At 44.5% G+C, this 18,931-nt stretch overlaps 1 protein-coding gene across 1 annotated transcript in view; it reads right to left on the minus strand.

The window, feature by feature from the left end:
• Positions 1–18,931, minus strand: part of POLR2B (RNA polymerase II subunit B) — a 575,272-nt gene that overhangs the window by 269,021 nt on the left and 287,320 nt on the right. The window contains exon 13 of the mRNA XM_073594755.1: positions 39–150. Within this exon, the coding sequence (XP_073450856.1) occupies positions 39–150 (112 nt within the window). The remainder of the gene's footprint in view (positions 1–38; positions 151–18,931) is intronic.

Raw genomic sequence — 18,931 nt, forward strand, 5'->3', positions numbered from 1 at the left:
CACAAGAAAATGTAAATACTATGGATAGCAGAATTTACCTCTGACACAATGATGTCCATTTGACGACGCAGCTTTCGAAGTGTATTCATCAGTTGTTCTGGATCCTTGTGTATTCCAACCCAGCATCCGTTCACAAATATCTTTGTTGCACTACAATTGAGAATAGCAGAAAGAGGAATGTATGGTAACTTATGAACAAAAGCATAAACCTAACAACACCTAACATTAATTCTACCCGCCCCTTTCAACAGTAGCAGATCCTAAAAGGTTGCTCCTTAGGTTATTCCTTTTGGACAAACTGGATATGCCCAAACCCAAAGACATAAAACTATCTTTTAAAACATGGCCCAAGTTTTTCATAGCTGAATCAACACAGGAACAAAGATAGATATCATGGGTATGTTTCAGCATACAACATGATATTTAGCAGAACAGAATACCTGAAGGAAAATGGGCACATTTAAAATCTTCTGAGCAGAGACAGAAAAAAAAAGAAAAAAGATCCTTAAATCTAAAAGGGGTATAAACTGTAAATGAGCAACCCTATAAAATCCCCTATGTAGTACTGACCCTTTAACCACTTCAGCCCTGCAAAGATTTACCCCCTTAATGACCAGGCCATTCTTGGCGATAATACAGCACTGCGTTACTTTAACTGACAATTGCGCGGTCGTGCGTCGTTGTACCCAAACAAAATCGATGTCCTTTTTTTCCCCCCACAAATAGAGCCTTCTTTTGGTGGTACTTGATAACCTCTGCATTTTTAGGGGGTTTTTTGCGCTATAAACAAACCATTTTGAAAAAAATAAATATTTTTTACTTTCTGCTATAAAATATATTCTATAAAAATAAGTAAAAAAATCTAATTTCTTCATCAATTTAGGCCAATTAGCGTATATTGATTTTGCACAAAAGTTATCAAGTCTACAAACAATGAGATAGATTTAGGGACTTTTTTTTTTTTTACTAGTAATAGAGGCGATCAGCGATATTTAGCGGGACTGTGACATTGCAGCAGACATATTGGACACCAAGTGACACTTTTTGGGGACCAGTAACACGAATACATTGATCAGTGCTGGAAAAAAAAAAAAAAAAATGCACTGACACTATAAATGACACTGGCAGGGAAAGGGTAAAGGGTTAAATGTGTTCCCAAGTGTGCTTTTTAGCTATGTAGGGGATGCTGACGAGAGAGAGAGCGCGAGAGAGAGAGCGAGAGAGAGAATCCTGATTAGTAGGAATCACAGATCTCCCTCTTCCTCTGACAGAAAGGTCTGCCTTGTTTACATAGGCAGGCCACCTTTCTGTAATTCCCCCGAACGATCGCAGGTGGCCAGCGGCCACCGGACCCGCTGTGTCCAATCATAGCGGGAGCAGGTCGCGCGCCCCAGACCAGGAAGTGCAAATGTACAGGTACGTCGTTTCGTGCAGCCGGGCCACCCTGCTGCAGTAAATGTAAAGTGGGCGGTCCGGAACTGGTTAAACAACCCTATAGAAAAATAAGGTATGAAATAAGTAATTTCCCCATCCTACCATGAAGAGGTAGGATCACAAATGAAATGAACCAAAAGACATCAGATGGTTAAAAAAAATAAATAAAAAGTTGGGTTTATTGGTTGACAACAAAGTATAAAACTATAATAGTATAACTATTTTCTTACAGAAGAAATGGACCCTTCCCAGCCTTTACAGCCTCTGTGATCTGCAGTTGTCATGGTGCTGCACATGTGACCAGCTTTAACATCAGCCATTTGATGGCTTGAGTTAACATAAGCAGACTAGTAACTGTAAAAGATATAATTCATTGAATACTTTGATTATAACAGTTTTGGGAAAACATTAACTTTCTTAAAGCGTAACTGAAGTCCTACTGTAAACTACAGTGTTTCCCCGAAAATAAGACCTACCCCGAAAATAAGCCCTACTGTGATTTTCGAGGAGGGCTGCGATATAAGCAGCTCTCCCTGGAAAATAAGCCCTAGTTTAAAGTAGTGGTTAAATCCTAAAATGCACTGTATTACGATAGTATATAATGTAAACTGTGTATGTTGCTGTAATCTGTGTGATAAATGCCTTCTGTACAGCGCTGCTTGGCGCTCAGCTGATCCCCCGCTGCTCTCCTCCTCTTCTGCCAGCTGTCAACGTGGGATCTCGGGCCCCCCTCCCTCTACAATGCTCAGAGCGTGCCTTGGACTACACTAGAAAATTAAGGTCAGTGCGGGAAGAGAAGATCAGCAGGTCACGCAAGCGCCACTATAACAAGGTACTTATCACAAATCGATTACAGAAAAATGCACAGTTTACATTATATAAAACAGTGCATTTTAGGATTTTACACCCACTTTTACTCAGTTCCACTGGGGATTCCCGACAGGCAGGGAGGAAGGCAGATGGGGAGAGAACACTGCACATCTCAAGCCCTACACCAAAAATAAGCCCTACTCGGTCTTTTGTTACCAAAATTAATATAATACCCGGTTTATTTTCGGGGAAACACAGTACAAAACAGGCAAGTTTCTATTGCAGAAAAGACATGCACCGTCTTCTGCAAAAAAATAAAAAAAATAAAAAAGGTCCCTACCTGCCTGCTCGCGGTCTCATCCGGCATTGTAAATGGAGCTGCGTATGTTCAGCATAGCTTAGAATGCCGGGTTGGTCTCAGAGTACAGAGATGATAGCCTTTAGGTTAAAGAGTATTGGGAGTGTCCTAAATATAATTTTAAAAATCTGAGGGAAAATTAGCATTTTGAAAGACGATACCTGACCAGAACAATTCAAATTTAGAGTACGTCCCTGTAACAATTTAGTAAAAAGGGAGTCTATGTTAAAGCCTACCATTAAATTAATTTTAGGAGTATCACTCCATGGGAAAGGAAGGAGAACTTTGATAAGTTGCTTAGGGGGGTCAATTCACGAACGTTTACCGCATGCGATAACGGTCATGTGACTCATTTGCAAATTATTGCATGCAGTAAATAAAGTCCAATTTACAAAAAAAAAAAATACGATTATGCAGTTAACGCAAAATGAATATGTGCCGGTAAACAGTTTAAAAAGCTCTTAAGTGGGAAGGAAGGCGTGAAGCCTTCAAAGCAGGACATATTTGCTTAGTGCTCCACATCCCTCAGACTTCCTCGCATCGGCGAACTTAGGCACATCCACCCGCAGCTGTCAGCTCCACACATGGCAGAGCCCTGCAGACATAGACCGCGATGGTTTACGGTGGCTCCAAGACCAAAAATAAGCCTAAAAAATCTAAGATGGCCTCCATCTTCTCGGCTCTTCACACAGCCGACCCGTGCCCTACTGCTGCAGCTGCAGATGGTGAATGACAGTTTTCAGCTCTACACCCATGGATTTTCATGGCGACAACTCGCACACTAATCTACTTAACCAAATTGAACATATGCTTACTAAAGCCCTTCAAAGAACCTCAGACACTATTACAGATAAAATAACCCACAAGATTTGTGAGGTAGGCCAATATTAGAACAAAAAACAGATACTTGAAGTACTTACAACCATGCAGAGGAGCTTGAGATCCTCCGTGAGGAAAACCTGACCCTCCAAGCCCGATTGGAGAATTTTGAAAACAGGGCAAGGCGCTCTAACATCCGCATTCGGGGGATACCTGAAACAAGAGTGGACCTACAGTCCACCATCACAGCTCTCTTCCAAGAACTGGCCCCGATCCTCAGAGAAGCTGGAGATGGATAGGATCCACTGTTCCCTAGCCCCATGTCCTGAAGAGGCCCCCCCATAAGACAAGTGGTAGAACTCCACTTCTTCCGCACCAAGGAACAACTAATGCAGGCATCTCGCTCTAAAGACTCTCTGGTCTTCCAAGGCCACAGGTACCAAATCTCCCAACACATCTCCCAACTCACTCATGAAACAGAAGGCCTTGAAGCTCCACCTACAGATCCTACAGCAGCGACGCAACCCATACTGCTGGCACTTTCCCTTTGCGGTTTGCTTCTCCTACAAAGGATCCTCGTACCACTGCAAATTGTCTGAGGACCTACGCAAGCCTCACAATCTATCCCAAGACAGGAGCACCCCTGTATTAATGCTCTAACAGAAGTCATCATGCGTTTCCAAAGGACCGGGCCTTAAGAGGGACCAGGTTAAGATACCAACTCACGGATTATGGCAAACTTTTCAGTGTTTCACCTTGCATCTAACCGAGGAAGGCGAAATCCTGGAACTGCGGTCTGTATCCTTGTCCCCTTGGCCTCTCAGATACGAGTCAGCAGAGGATCTGTGGTGTCTTTGCCTGTCGTGATGTGAACGTGGCCTTGCCTCAGAATGGCTGTTGATCCAGGGTTCTGGTTACAGGAAGGAACTGTACCAATCCGTGACGGCCACCCTCAGGATTCCTAGGGTGTCACAGAAGGCCTGAAGGTCTGCCGGTGTTCGTAAGAAAGCCAAAAGTTTCCCCACCGTGGCTGTTAAACAGAAGGAAAATTTCCAACGATACACAATATGCCTGTCACGCACAACAGTGAGAGGAGGGTGTAGATCCCTTCTATGCTGGAGAGTAATGGTGGACAGATCTTGAAAGATTTGTATGAGTACCCCATCATGATTCAGTTGCCCATGAGTACATGCTAGGCATAGTATATCTTTTTTGTGTGTAAAGCTGACGAAACAGCATTACAGTGTCCTTGGGAGGGTCAGTGTCTTGCCCTCTTGGTCTGAGTGCCCTATGACACCTTTCCATCTTCACGGGTGCCAAGGTGGCGGTTCATATCAATTAGGTGCTGGGCATAAACACTAGTGATTCTCTGTACCTGCTGGATAGCCGTGCCATGAGTTAGGACCGCAAACTCAACGTGCTCCAAGCGAGAAGCCACCGCTCTCAGATCTATTTTAAGAACAGAGATCGCTGCTGACAGCGTGTTTTTAATGTCCAGTGCCACTAGCTGTAAGTCAGCTAAGCTGGGAAGCAGTGAGGGCTGCGAGCCCAGAGTGTCAGCCCCTGCTGTTCCTGCGTTATCCGATGAGACAGGGTGGCTCCCCGAACCACGATTCGAGGCCTGAAATGAGGCCTGGGAGTCAGTTTGCTGGGTGCAGAATAGAGCTGGAATATTCCAGCCTGTGTTCCAGTGTCCATTTGGGATCAGATGCCCGAGGAGCTTATTCCAGGCATGTTCTCTGTCCAAAGAGTTAGCTCTCCCGCTAATGGTAAGCTGAATTCAAGCCCCAGGTGTCGGAGGTCACCACTTAGGCTGCCATCACGATCCGGTGCCAGGCCACGCCCCCGCATCCAAGAATTCTATTCACTTAGTCCCACTGCCTGGCTACATGGTTTGCTCATTTTGTAATCATCTGAAATAAGTACCCCCAAATCTTTTTCTTCTGTAGTGCTAACACTGTACCCATAATGTTGTACTCGCTCATGGGATTCTTCTTCCCTAGGTGCATTATTTTACATTTAGAAACATTGAACTGCAGTCTCCACTGCTTTGACCAATCTGCCAGCAATGCCAAATCATGTTCCATGTTGCAGACACGGAACATGATTTGGCATTGCTGGAAGATTGGGAAAGATCACTGACTGCATTCTTTCAGGAAAGGAAGGGGGCTGGTAAAACACATTTAATATCCCGTAATTATAGCCGAGACGTATATTAGAAGAACCATTAAAAATCGGCCAATTTAATGGGAAGGATATTATGTTCTGTTTTAGTTTCTTTTTTATCCTCTGTTAAAAAGGTTTAACAGGTTTTGGTTTGTATTTAGATTTTGTGTCCACTAAAAAGCATGGTATTTTTGTAGGACATTGAAACTAAGCTACAAGAGAGTTTGTTTTTTGGTTGATGCGTTTTTATTTTTAATTTTTTGTGGGAATTTACGAGGAGTAAATCTAAATCTAGGAGTAATCTAATTTTTGCCAAGAGTGAAACCGAATCTTGCAGACAGACCAGTTTCTGTGATCTGGGTAAAAACCACTTTAAAGTGAAAAAGGTTTTTTTTTGTTTTTTTAACCGATTTCTGACCAGCCTCCCCAGTTATACTGCGGCAGGATGGCTCCCCTGAGTGAGCCGTCGTAGCTGTACATCGGCTCTTTAAGATACTCTAGCAGGCGCGCCGGCAGTGTGTGCCCGGAGCTGATGCACGCGATGACCGCCGGGCCGCACCCGCGATCGCTTGTAACAGAGCGAGAACCGGGATCTGTGTCTGTAAACACACAAATCCCGGTTCTGTCAGGGGAGCGAAGACAGATCGTGCGTTCCTAGGAAGGAACAACGATCTGTCTTCTCCTCTAGTCAGCGACATTTCCCCAACAGTTAAAACACATCTAGGGAACACAGTTAACCCCTTGATTGCCCCCTAGTGTTAACCCCTTTCCTTGCCAGTGACATTTGCACAGCAATCAGTGGCTATTTTTAGCTCTGATCGCTGTATAAATGTCAACGGTCCTAAAAAAAAGTGTCAAAAGTGTCCGATCTGTCCACCGCAATGTTGAAGTCCCGATAAAAGTCGCAGATCGCCGCCATTACTAGTAAAAAAAAATTTATAAAAATGCCATTAATCTAAACTGAGGAAGAATTTTTTTTCAAAATTGTCGCTCTTTTTTGTTTATAGCGCAAAAAATAAAATAAAAGAAATCGCAGAGGTGATCAAATACCACCAAAAGAAAACTCCATTTGTGGGGGAAAAAAAATTACGTAAACTTTGTTTTTGGACAACGTCGCAGGACTGCACAATTGTCAGTTAAAACGATGCAGTGCCGTATCGCAAAAAAATGGCCTGGTCATTAAGGGTCCAAATCTTCTGGGGCTGAAGTGGTTAAAACAAACAAGTTATCTCCCCAGTCATCGCGTGCAACACAAGCCGTGTGAGGGAGGAGGATGTGACGTGCCGAGGTTTGGGGGCGGGGTCCGGTGGTGGGGCGGTGGACGAGGCATCTTTGAACGGGATGGCATTCCAGAAAGCGGGTGAGAGTGACTGAAGGTTTTACCTCCTCCGAGGTGGCAGGCAGACCGGTACAGAGAGCAGCAGAGGCGGCCGTACTGAAGCCGCGGGCCAGAAGTGATAGCAGCTTACGGAGAATTGGTGGAGCGGAGGTGCGCAGCTGCGGCATCCCCTGGCTCTCCCCCTCTGGCTCTCCCCCGCCCCTACTCGCCTGTGGATCCCTGACAGTGCTCTGTCCTACCTACCTCAGCCTGGCGGTCATATGGAGACGAAGCATGTAAAGTGGATGTGCCTTCTCATCTTAAAACAGGACGATCAGTGGCAGTGACCGGGGGAACGGGTGGTGCGGAGGTTCCCTCCCCCCCCCCCCGTCACATCGTAGTGCCGACCGTGAAAAAAGGACTAAGCAGCCCACACAGAATCTCGTGAATCCCCCCCCCCCCCCCCCCCCCCCCCGCCGGAGGTCTCCAGGATCCAGGTAGGATCAGCCTGGCTGAACTCCCTCTATAAGAACTGTGTTACATGCCTGTGTTAATTGCTAGCGATAGCTGATTGCAGAAAGAAAACTGATCTATTTTCCTGGAGGTTGTAAAGGGACTTTTGGGTGCTACTCTTTGGGAAGTCAATAATCATGCAGAGTGGAGCTGCAGCGATGGCCTGTCCCCTTATCTAGTAATCATATCAGTGAAGTGAATTGTTTTCAACCCCTTAAAGTGACGAGCTGGGAAGATTTGAATACAAGCTGTTAAAATTTCCCTATTTATGAGATAAATCTGGGCTCAGAACAGGACTGTCATCATAGTGATTTAAGCCAACACACAAAGGGGGACAGGGGGTGTGCAAAGGAGGGATGAATATGAGAGGACGTCCCCAAAAATCAGCAGATCCTAATAAATCCAGAAACAGTTTGAACTCCAGTACAATTCAAAAATATTTAAAAAGTCCCGGCATGGAAAACAAACAAGAGACAAAGGAAAAAAAAAAGGCTTCAACTAAAAATAAAGGGGCCCAGGGGGGGGTCGGCTAATGCAGGGACCCATTCTGAAGGAGAACCAGATCAAAGTATGGAGACTGACCATGCAGGATCTGCAGGTGAAGCTCTTCCCACGAAAGTGGAGATACAAGACATGTTCTCAAAGCTGGAAAAAGTAATTAAAGTGGAAATTCTTAATGTAAGGACAGATATGGGCCACCTTCTTAAAAGAGTGCAAGAAGTGGAGAAGGTGGTGGAACAGCAGGGTGAAGAAATTTCAACGCTAGAAAAACAAGTAAAAACACTACAGAGGGGCCAACGCGAACTGCTGCATAAATTAGAAGAACAGGAAAATCAAAATAGGCGACAAAATTTAAGAATTAGATCCCTACCAGAGCAGAGAGGAGAAGATTTGACCATGATTCTTAAAGAAATTTTCAATCCGCTACTGGGAAGAAATCCAGAGTGTGAGTTAAAAAATCAATCGAGTACACAGGATTAGAAAGTCACCAAATGCGAGGGATGAAGCGCCCAGGGATGTCATCGTGAAATTCCACCAATTTGAGGACAAAGCAAAAATTTGGATGAATTTAAGAGGGGCCCAACCGGTGAAATTCAACAATCAAGAAATTCAAATATATTCAGATCTCTCTGCTGGAACCCTAGCGAGAAGACGTCAATTGAAACTGTTACTGGACTCATTAAGGGGGGCAAATCTAAGATACAGTTGGGGCTTCCCGTTTTCTCTAAGTGTGACAAAAGAGGGTAGAACCTTTAAAATGAGACATAACGAAGACTTGCAGGACTTCTGTAGAAATTTAAATATTGTTGCCCCGAACATCCCTGAGGGGGTATTCCCGTAGTAGAAGGCCATTGAAGTAGTAATTGGCGGGGGGGGGGGGCTGGTGGGAGAGGGGGGGTAGGTATGTGATGCGGAAGTTTTTTTTTTTTTTGGAGACTGTCCCCCACGAAGATGGGAGGTCTATTGTCACCGCTGTCCATCACTAGGGCACCACTCCACGGCACAAGGGTGTGCAGGGCATGAGTATGGTAAACTCGGCACTGCAACCCAGTGGCCTAGTAGTGGCGGAGGGTGAGGGGGGGGCGGGAGGTGGAGGGGGAGAGGAAGGTTGGTGGGGGGTGGGGTTGGTGGGGGGTGGGGTGATGCGGGGGGGGGGGGGAGGAAGAGTGGAGGGGGGGGGAGATGGGGGGGCAGTTGGTGGCGGGAGAGGGGGAGGGGTGGGGATGGGGGGCTTCTCTCCTGAGCAGACTCGCTCTTCGAAGAGCACTTTAGGTAAACACCAGGTCCTAAGCAAGGTTCATGGTACAGGTTAAATGAATTTGAAATGCTTGACTTATAATATTAAAGGGTTAAATTCGCCCAAAAAGAGGCATAAAGTGCTGAGAGAGCTGCAACACTATGAGGCAGACGTGGTTTTTCTACAAGAGACCCATTTAATGTGGGAATCTGGGATAAAGCTTTATTCTAGGTATTTTCCAAATTGGATATACAGCAATACTCCTAGGAAGCGGGCAAAAGGGGTGGCAATTGGCTTCGCAAAAGGTTTGAATTATGTCTTAACAGATAGGAAGACAGATCCAGAAGGGCGCAATCTCTTCTTGAAGATTAGAATCGGAGAGAGGACCCTCACCCTGGCTAACGTTTATTGCCCAAATAGGGATCCTACCAAGTTTCTCTCTAAGGTACTCAACAGTCTGCTGGAATTTAGAGAGGGGGAAATGATAGTAGCAGGAGATTTTAACTTCAGCTTGGATCCATCCTTGGATAGTTCACCAAATGCACGGGGGATGAGTAAGAGTACTTTGAGAAGAATAGGGAAAAAATTGCACGACTGTCAGCTGATAGATGTGTGGAGGATTCAACATGCTGGGGTCAGGGACTTTACTTTCTTCTCCCCCGTGCATGGGACTTATTCCAGATTGGACTATCTGATGGTGGATCATAGGTTGCTGGAGGCAGTTGAAGAAACCAGGATTGAGATCAGAACACTGTCAGATCATGCCCCTGCCACGATGAAACTAAGTTTTAAAGAAGTCCAAAAGCCCCCGTTTACATGGCTGCTAAATGAGAGTTTAATTAGAGATGTTAAGATTGCTGAAAAGATCCAACAGGAAATAGATTTGTTTTTTCTAATTAATGATACGGGAGAGATTCCGGGGGCCACAGTATGGGAAGCCTTCAAGGCATATATTAGAGGGGTCCTGATCTCTGTGGGAGCAGGAATGAAAAAAGAAAGGGAAAAAAGAAAGGAAAAAAAGAAAGGAAAAAAAGAAAGGAAATGCTTATAGCAGAAATTTTTAAATTAGAACAGATACATAAAACCCAAACAGGATCCGGTAGGTCCACATTGCAACTGCTTATCAGCAGGCAAGATGAACTAAGAGACTTAATGGAAGAGGAGACCAATCAAATTATGAATAGACATCTTAGAGATAAATTGAGGTGGGGTAATAAAGTAGGTAAACATCTGGCAAAAATTCTGCAGCGAAAACGTGATAAAAACTTTATTGATAAGATCCAAAATAAAAAAGGGGACCTGAGGTTTACATCAAAAGAAATTGGCGAGGAATTCAGACAGTATTTCACATCTCTATATTCTGTCGACACAAAAGGATGTAGGAGGGGAAAGAAGGAAAGGGTTGGGGCCTTCTTAAAGGAGGCAGGGCTAAATAAGCTGACTGAAGAGGACATAAAAGATCTGGATAACCCCATAACGGAGGAAGAAATCCGCTCGGCTCTAAGATCATCTCTCTCCGGGAAGAGCCCCGGCCCTGATGGTTTCACGGCTTGTTTTTTCAAAACATTTGGGGACTCTCTGGTCCCGAGGCTGTGCCAATTATGGAATGAGCTTGGGACGCAGGGAGAGCTGAGCGAGGGTGCTCTGCTGGCGGCTGTGACCTTAATACCGAAGGAGGGCATGGACCGCACCCTGTGTTCCAGTTATAGGCCCATAGCGCTTATAAACGCAGACATTAAAGTGTATGCAAAAGGTGCTGGCAACACGGTTTAAGGAGAAGATGGCTCACCTGATCCATCCGGACCAGGTGGGTTTTGTCCCAGGGAGAGAGAGCAGAGACAATGGGGTGCGGTCCTTACTCATTACTGAAGCCATCAAGAGCAGCGGAACCCCAGGACTATTTCTGTCAATAGACGCCGAAAAGGCCTTTGACAGAGTAGACTGGGGTTTCATGATCAATACGCTAGAAGCATTAGGTGTTGGAGAAAAAATGATAAAGTGGATTAAAATTCTATATAATCATCCCTTAGCTTATGTGAAAGTCAACAATATCGCCTCAGCCCAGTTCGAAATGAAGAACGGTACCAGGCAAGGCTGCCCTCTGTCTCCTCTCCTTTTTGTTCTGACACTGGAACCCCTGTTGGCTGCTATACGAAAAAACCCAGACATAGGGGGTTGCACTGTTGGAGGGGAGGAGCATAAGGTGGCTGCTTATGCCGATGACGTTCTGCTATACGTTACAAACCCTAGGATCTCGATTTCTAATATATTAGCTACAGTGAAGAGGTTCGGAGAGGTCTCAGATTATAAAATTAATTTGGGGAAATCTGAAGTGCTAAACATCAATATAGACAAGAAGGAAGAGGCGTGGATCAGAGAAACATTCCCCTTCCCAGTAAGAGAAAACATAAAGTACCTAGGAGTCAAGTTATCAAATTCAGTAAAGAAGACCTACATATTAAATTTTATCCCGCTATTGGATGAAATCCGAGCGGAAGTTAAAAGGTTGGTTCATCGCCCGATCTCATGGATTGGGCGAATTAACTCAGTAAAAATGGTGCTGGCCCCAAAAGTGTTCTATAAAATGCAGATGCTGCCAATCCCGTTGCCCCAAACTTATTTAAAAAAATTAACACAAATATTAAATGGGTTTGTGTGGAATAATAAGAAACCCAGAGTAGCACATAGAGTGATTTGCAGAGAAAAAGCACAAGGGGGGCTGGCCATGCCAGATTTCAAAAAATACTTTAATGCAATAGTAATTGCACAGGCCATGGATTGGGTTAAGGGAGGGCACAATAAAAGATGGGTTAGTTTAGAAATGGGGTTAAGTGGTTCACATTTGAAATATTTGTTATGGAATCCCCCACAGTTTAGAAAATTAGGCCCTGATACACACATTATCACACAACTCACCTTCACAACTTGGGACCTAATGCACACAAATATGAGTTGGGAATATAATTCACCACTGATATACTTAAAAAATAATGAACTGTTTCCCCCGGGGATGGAGGGAGTAGGCGGAAACTGGATCATAAAGAAATACAATTAAAAGATATCACGAAGAATGGGAAAATTTGCACTTTTCGGAACTTAGTTACACAAAAGGATTTAATGAAAGTAAATGGCTGGCGGTATATACAGCTCTCTCATTTTGTTGAAAGTCTTCCTGGGCCCATAAGAGAGGGAAAAGATCTTAGACCAATAGAAAAAATATTTAGCAGTATTAGGTCCAGAGGATATGTTTCTGTGATTTACAAAATGTTATTAAACAGTGGAGAGATGGAAGTGTCGCCATTCATTAAAAAATGGGAAAGGGATTTGGGGGCAACATTAGAGGAAAACGCAGTGAGTAACATTCTGAAGGCAACACACAGTTCGACAATGGATACAAAAATGACAGAGACAAACTACAAGTGCCTATCCAGATGGTATGCTACGCCGGATAAAATTAACAAATACCAACCAGATAGGTCTCCAAACTGTTGGAGGGGGTGTAGGGAGGTGGGGACTATGGCCCATCTTTGGTGGGGCTGCCCGGTGGTCAAAAAGTTCTGGCAGGAGGTACTCCAAATTATAGAGGAGGTCACGGGCAAAACGATCCCTTACGACCCTTGGGTTTGTCTGTTTCACAGTTTGGAGGGAGGAAAGAGGGAGTACAATATGTCCATTGTCCCCGTTTTACTGAATGCAGCAAAAAGTGAAATCCCTAAGAAATGGCAGAATGTCGAAGGCCCCAAGATTAGCGATTGGCTCCTAAGAGTGCAGGAAACATATAAGCTAGAGGAAAAGGAGAAAGACCCGTCAATTAGGGAGCACGAGACAACGGGAGGTAGATGGGCAAGTTGGGTGGTCTTTAAGAAATCTGCAAGGTATGCGGAGAAGAGGCTGTGTTGACCTGGTTCAAATGGGGCAAGCAGGAGATGGTACTTGGTAGGAAACAAAAGAGTAGAGTCTGCAGGGGAGGGATGGGGGGGGGGGGGATCTTGGGTTTTAAGTAGAGTGGGAGGGGGGATATGAGGGGAGTTATTAATGTATTGGTGTTATGATTATTGTAAACTCTTTTTGTATGGATATATATAAATTAAATAAAGAATTAAAAAAAAAGAAAAAACAAACAAGTTATACTTGCCTGTCCTGTGCAAGGGTTTTTCACAGAGCAGCCCCAATCCTTCTCTTCTGGGCCCTGGCGGCTCTCCTAGCCCCTCCTCTTCATCAGGTGCCCCCACGAAGAACCGCTTTCCATGGGGGCACCTGTGCAGGTGCTTTTACTAGTCCCGCTGCTGCGTCCATTGACACAGACAGCAGGATTTGGGCCAACTCTCGTGTCACTGGATTTGATTGACAGCAGTGGGAGCCAATGGCTCCTTCTATCGATCTATCCAATGAGGACAGAGACAGCAGCTGGAGCGGCTGGGCTCGTGCTCGTCGCTGAACAAATGGGTTTAAGAAAAAGGGGGCTCTGGGGGGCAGCTGCAGCACAGAATGTTTTTCACCATAATGCATAGAATGCATTAAAGTGAAAAACCCTGACACTTTGGTACCTTAAAGGGGATGTAAGCTGTGGAAGTCTGGTTACTGAATCTGATAAGGAATAATTATAGCAGCCCTCAAAAATTACACTCGCCTGCTCACATTTTGAGAGTGAATTTTGAGGGCTGGCGAGGAAAGTCTGCCTGGGAGCGAGGGGGGGGCGAGCATTGCCGGCTGGCGGGTTGTATTGGAGTCCTTTTCCCATCGCTCGCGGAGGGGAAAGAGAGCCGGCTGAATGATCAGAACGCGAGGGACATCACAAGCGTCTTTAATTGCAATAGCCGAGTGTTCCCCGCACTCGCTGTCACACACAGCCCCGCTCCCTGGTACCGGGCAATTTGATAGACAGATCACCCATCCAACCCGGGACGAGTGATGTGTATCAAAGTTCCCCGACCAGAGGGCGGGGCTGTACGGGACGCCGCGTGTCGGGAAAACACAGCAATTGAAATCAAAGCTGTTCCAGTAATGTCCCTCAGCGCTCTTATCATCCGGCCAGCAATGCTCTTCTTCTCCTCTGCTCCCCTGCATGATGGACACAGGTAGGCAGCACAATTAACGCGGGCAGGCTGCATTGGTGGACACGGGTGAGAGACTGCCAGAAATCTGCCAGAATTTCAATTTGCCTGACCCTGGTCTGTGGGTTAGTAAAGGAATCAAGTCTGACTGATATTTGTGACGGGTCTTAACTGTTATAATTTGACAGGCTGAAAAAAAAAATTTCAACTGCCTAATTCTCTTTCAGATTCCTGCAACTCCGCCATGCTTTTGAAATTTAAATCCCTTTCATTTAGACTAAAGCAAGATGACCTGGAGGCTCTCCCGAGGGATAATCTCTCCAAACCATTATCCATGATATATGAGGCATTGTTGAAAATTGGCCTGGATGACGTGCATGATTTGTGGCATGGAGAGGAGCAGGAGCTGGATAGCGAAGAATGCGAAGACATGTGGGATTACCCATTCCAGCCGTTAATTGCGACCAAATTGATCCAATTCAAAATATTGCATAGGATCTATTAGACGCCAGCGGTTGCACCATATATATCCTACCTCTATGGCCTGCTTTCTGCTAACAGGGGCGGCCCCGTCCATTAACCACTTAACAACCGGCCCATAGCCGAATGACGGCTACAGGGCAGTTGCATAAGATCTCGCGCGGCCCCTGGGGCGTGCACCCGAGTATATCCGCGGACCCTGGCGCATCACGGATCACGGTAAATGGCTGATCGCAGCCGTTTACCATGTGATCACTCCGTCAAATGACGGAGCGATCACTTGTAAACAAACCTCTCTCCCCTCTGTGTACCGATCGGTACAGTGTGAGAGGAGAGGGGGAGGGATCGGATGGCAGCAGCGCTGTGGGCTGGACCTGTAGTGCCCACAGCGCTGCTCTGTGACAATTGCAGTGACATCCAGCCAGCCATCATGCTCAGCCATCCCTCCACACTCTGCAATACCCAGCCACACTCTGCCTCTGTATGTGGCCAGGCTGTGGAAGTATCACACATGTGGTATCGCCGTACTCAGGAGTAGAAGAATCTATTTTGGGGTGTCATTTTTGGTATGTACATGCTATGTGCTAGAAATATTGTATAAATGGACAATTTTTTTTTTTAAACACAAAAGCGTTTTAACCACTTCCCGCCCGCCGTCATATGACGTTCTTGATCGTGTGGGGATATCTGAATGATGCCTGCAGCTACAGGAATCATTCAGATATCAGCTTTTTCAGCCGGTGATTCCCTACACCATAAGAATGATCATAGTGGCTATTTCGCTGCTTGATCGCTCTTACGGGAGGCGAGAGGGGACTTCCCCCCCCCCCCCTCCCGTCGCCCTCTGGTGCTTCTACCGACTCACCGCTGCGATCGAAGCCAGGATCTTTTTTTTTTTATTTCACACTTCCCAGCCTAGAGGTGAGATGTGGGGTCTTAGTGACCCCATATCTCACTGTAAAGAGAACCTGTCATGCCATATTCCTATTACATTACATACATGTCTACATTCCTTGTAACAGAAATAAAAGTGATCAATTATTTTTTTGGAAAAAATTGTCAAACTAAAATAAAGTAAAATGTATAATATAAAAAAAAAAAAAAAATTTAAAGCGCCCCTGTCCCCGTGTGCTCGCATGCAGAAGCGAACGCATACGTAAGTCCCGCCCACACATGAAAATGGTGTTCAAATCACACATGTGAGGTATCGCTGCGAACGTTAGAGCGAGAGCAATAATTTTGGCCCTAGACCTCCTCTGTAACTCAAAATATGTAACCAGTAAAAAATTTTACCGCGTCGCCTATGGGGATTTTTAAGTAGCGAAGTTTGTCGCCATTCCACGAGCGTGTGCAATTTTGAGAAGTGACATGTTAGGTATCTATGTACTCGGCGTAACTTTCACATTATGTAAAAACATTGGGCTAACTTTACTGTTTTGGGTTTTTTTTAGAGCCCAAAACAGTATTTTTTCCCAAAAAAAAACGCGTTTGAAAAATTGCTGCGCAAATACCACGCGAGATAAAAAGTTGCAACGACCGCCATTGTATTCTCTATGGTCTTTGCTAAAAAAACATATATATATAATGTTTTGGGGTTCTATGTAATTTTCTAGCAAATAAATGATGATTTGTACATGTAGGAGAGAAATGTCAGAATTGGCCTGGGTGCTCCAGAACGCCTGAAGGCGCTCCCCTGCATGTTGGGCCTCTGTATGTGGCCACGCTGTGTAAAAGTCTTTCACAGGTGGTATCGCCATACTCGGAAGTAACAGCAGAATGTGTTTTGGGGTGTAAGTTGTGGTATGCATATGCTGTGTGTGAGAAATAACCTGCTAATATGACAATTTTGTGAAAAAAGAAAAGAAAAAAAAAAATCTTGATTTTTCAAAGAATTTGGGGGAAAAAAAAAAAATCACAAATTCAAAAAAACTCACCATGCATCTTTCTAAATTCCTTGGAATGTCTTCTTTCCAAAAAGGGGTCGTTTGGGGGGTATTTGTACTTTTCTGGCATGTTAGGGTCTTAAGAAATTAGACATTAGAAATTAGAAATTATTAGGCCGTCAGTACTTCAGGTGTGATCAATTTTCAGATATTGGCACCATAGCTTTTGGACTCTATAACTTTCACAAAGACCAAATAATATACACCAATTTGTACTTATTTTTACCAAAGATATGTAGCAGTATAAATTTTGGCCAAAATTTATGAAGAAAAATTACTAATTTGCTCAATTTTATAACCGAAACAAAGAAAAAATAATTTTCTTTACAGAATTTTCAGTCTTTTTTGTTTTATAGCGCAAAAAATAAAAAACGCATCGGCGATTACATACCACCAAAAGAAAGCTCTATTTGTGTGAAAAAAAGGACAAACATTTCATATGGGTACATTGTTGTATGAGTAACTGTCATTCAAAATGTGAGCACTGAAAGCTGAAAATTGGTCTGGTTAGGAAGGGGGTTTAAGTGCCCAGTGGTTAAGGGCGCACGGGTGCCGTCCCCTCTGTCACGCCACCCCCCTACCCTATGACTAAATTGATAGATTCATGCATTGCATAAATCTATCAATGGCTGCTGCTGCCATCCCCTATTCAGGCATCCGGCCCCTTTTCCAAACACCGGGCGCCTGAATTACAGCAGCGGGGGTGTTTTTTTTGAAGCACCTGATTAGAGCCATAGGCTCTAATATTCAAAAAAGGTGGACTCGAAGCGCAGAGCATTGGGCTCGGAGTCCACTCAAGTGTGTTAGAAAAGCAAATTAATATTTGCTTTTCTAACACTGAACCGCCTCTCCGCCAATCAGGAAGTGCGGGTCTAATAGCCGTCACCTGATTGGCTGAAGGCACAGGCGCCCCTATCGGACTAGCAGAACGAAAGAACAGAGGGGGTAGCAGGGAGGAAAAAGGAGCCGTCCCACAGCTGAACGCCGTCAGCTCATGTACTGATTCTTCTAAGCAATACCAGTCATTGCATTTTTCCTGACTAATGTAGATCTGAGCAATGTGTGTTTAGGGTTATAGGTTAAGATAGGAGTTATACTCTGTTATGCACATAGTTATGTGCAATTGTTAGCCAGGGTATGCCCCAATTGTTATGTTTAGTACCGTAAAATTTAATTTCTAAAAAAACTGAATTTTCAAAAGAAAAAAAAAAAAAAAAAAAAAGCAACAATTACAGGCATTGCAATTAAGCCCAGGAAAGAAGTACAGGTAGCTCCCCAGACAGAGGCTGAATGCCTGTTGACAATTGCAAGGCCGCAAAATTTTGCACCTATTTTTCTGGATTGGTGTGGGTGCCCTCTAGTGTCAGCATTGATTAGGGGCCGTCAATGTACTATGGTTTTAGATACAGGGGCTGCCATTTCAATTCTGCAGGACAAAGATCCCTTAAACTCAACTTTCTCTTCAGGAAAGCCATTGAATCTCCAGAGCTTTGCTGGACATAATGTGGAATCCGCCTTGTTCAAGACACTGAGCATCCAAATTGGTGATCAGTAAAACAGCCATTGGCGTTAAGGTATTTGCCAAATGAAACAGCCTCCTGGGTTTAGACTTCCTAATTCCCAATGGATATACTGTATGTTAGATCTGACCAACCTTTTAAATATGGCAAGGGGTTCCAACTGATCATGCTAGCACCATAGTGATACCCTGATTTACACACAATTGCAGCCATCAAGCATAGGGATTCCAAATATGACATACTGCAGATCATAAAAGATCACCCAGAACATCAGCTTCTACAGCCTGTGATAGAAAAGACATCAGGGAGCATTTGCAACACAAACATGACTGTGGAAAGGGAGACGCGTTAATACACATCAGTGGGCCAGATCCAAGTCTGCAAAAGCAACACCCCCTTTCCACATGAAGCGAATAGTTACATTTAGAAGACCATAGATTCACTGCTTGACCAAAGTTCCATCAGGCCATGTGTATCCACAACAAATGCACCAATATGGCTGATTTGAAAAAGTTCTGACAGTTCGTGGAGATTAACAATTACTGCATATTGTACAGTGTTACAAACAATTGCGCCCCCACAGTTGAATCTACCCTGGGTGTCTTGAGCATGTTGAATCCCAGTCATTTCATGGTGCTGGATTTATCAAATGGTTTTTGGTCACTCCTTGTCAGGAGCATGTCAATACAAATTTGCATTTACATTTCTGGAAAAACAATACTCCTTCACCTGTCTCCATTATTTATTATTATACAGGATTTATATAGCGCCAACAGTT

Source organism: Aquarana catesbeiana, linkage group LG01, assembly GCF_042186555.1.
Source record: "Aquarana catesbeiana isolate 2022-GZ linkage group LG01, ASM4218655v1, whole genome shotgun sequence".
NCBI lineage: Eukaryota > Metazoa > Chordata > Amphibia > Anura > Ranidae > Aquarana > Aquarana catesbeiana.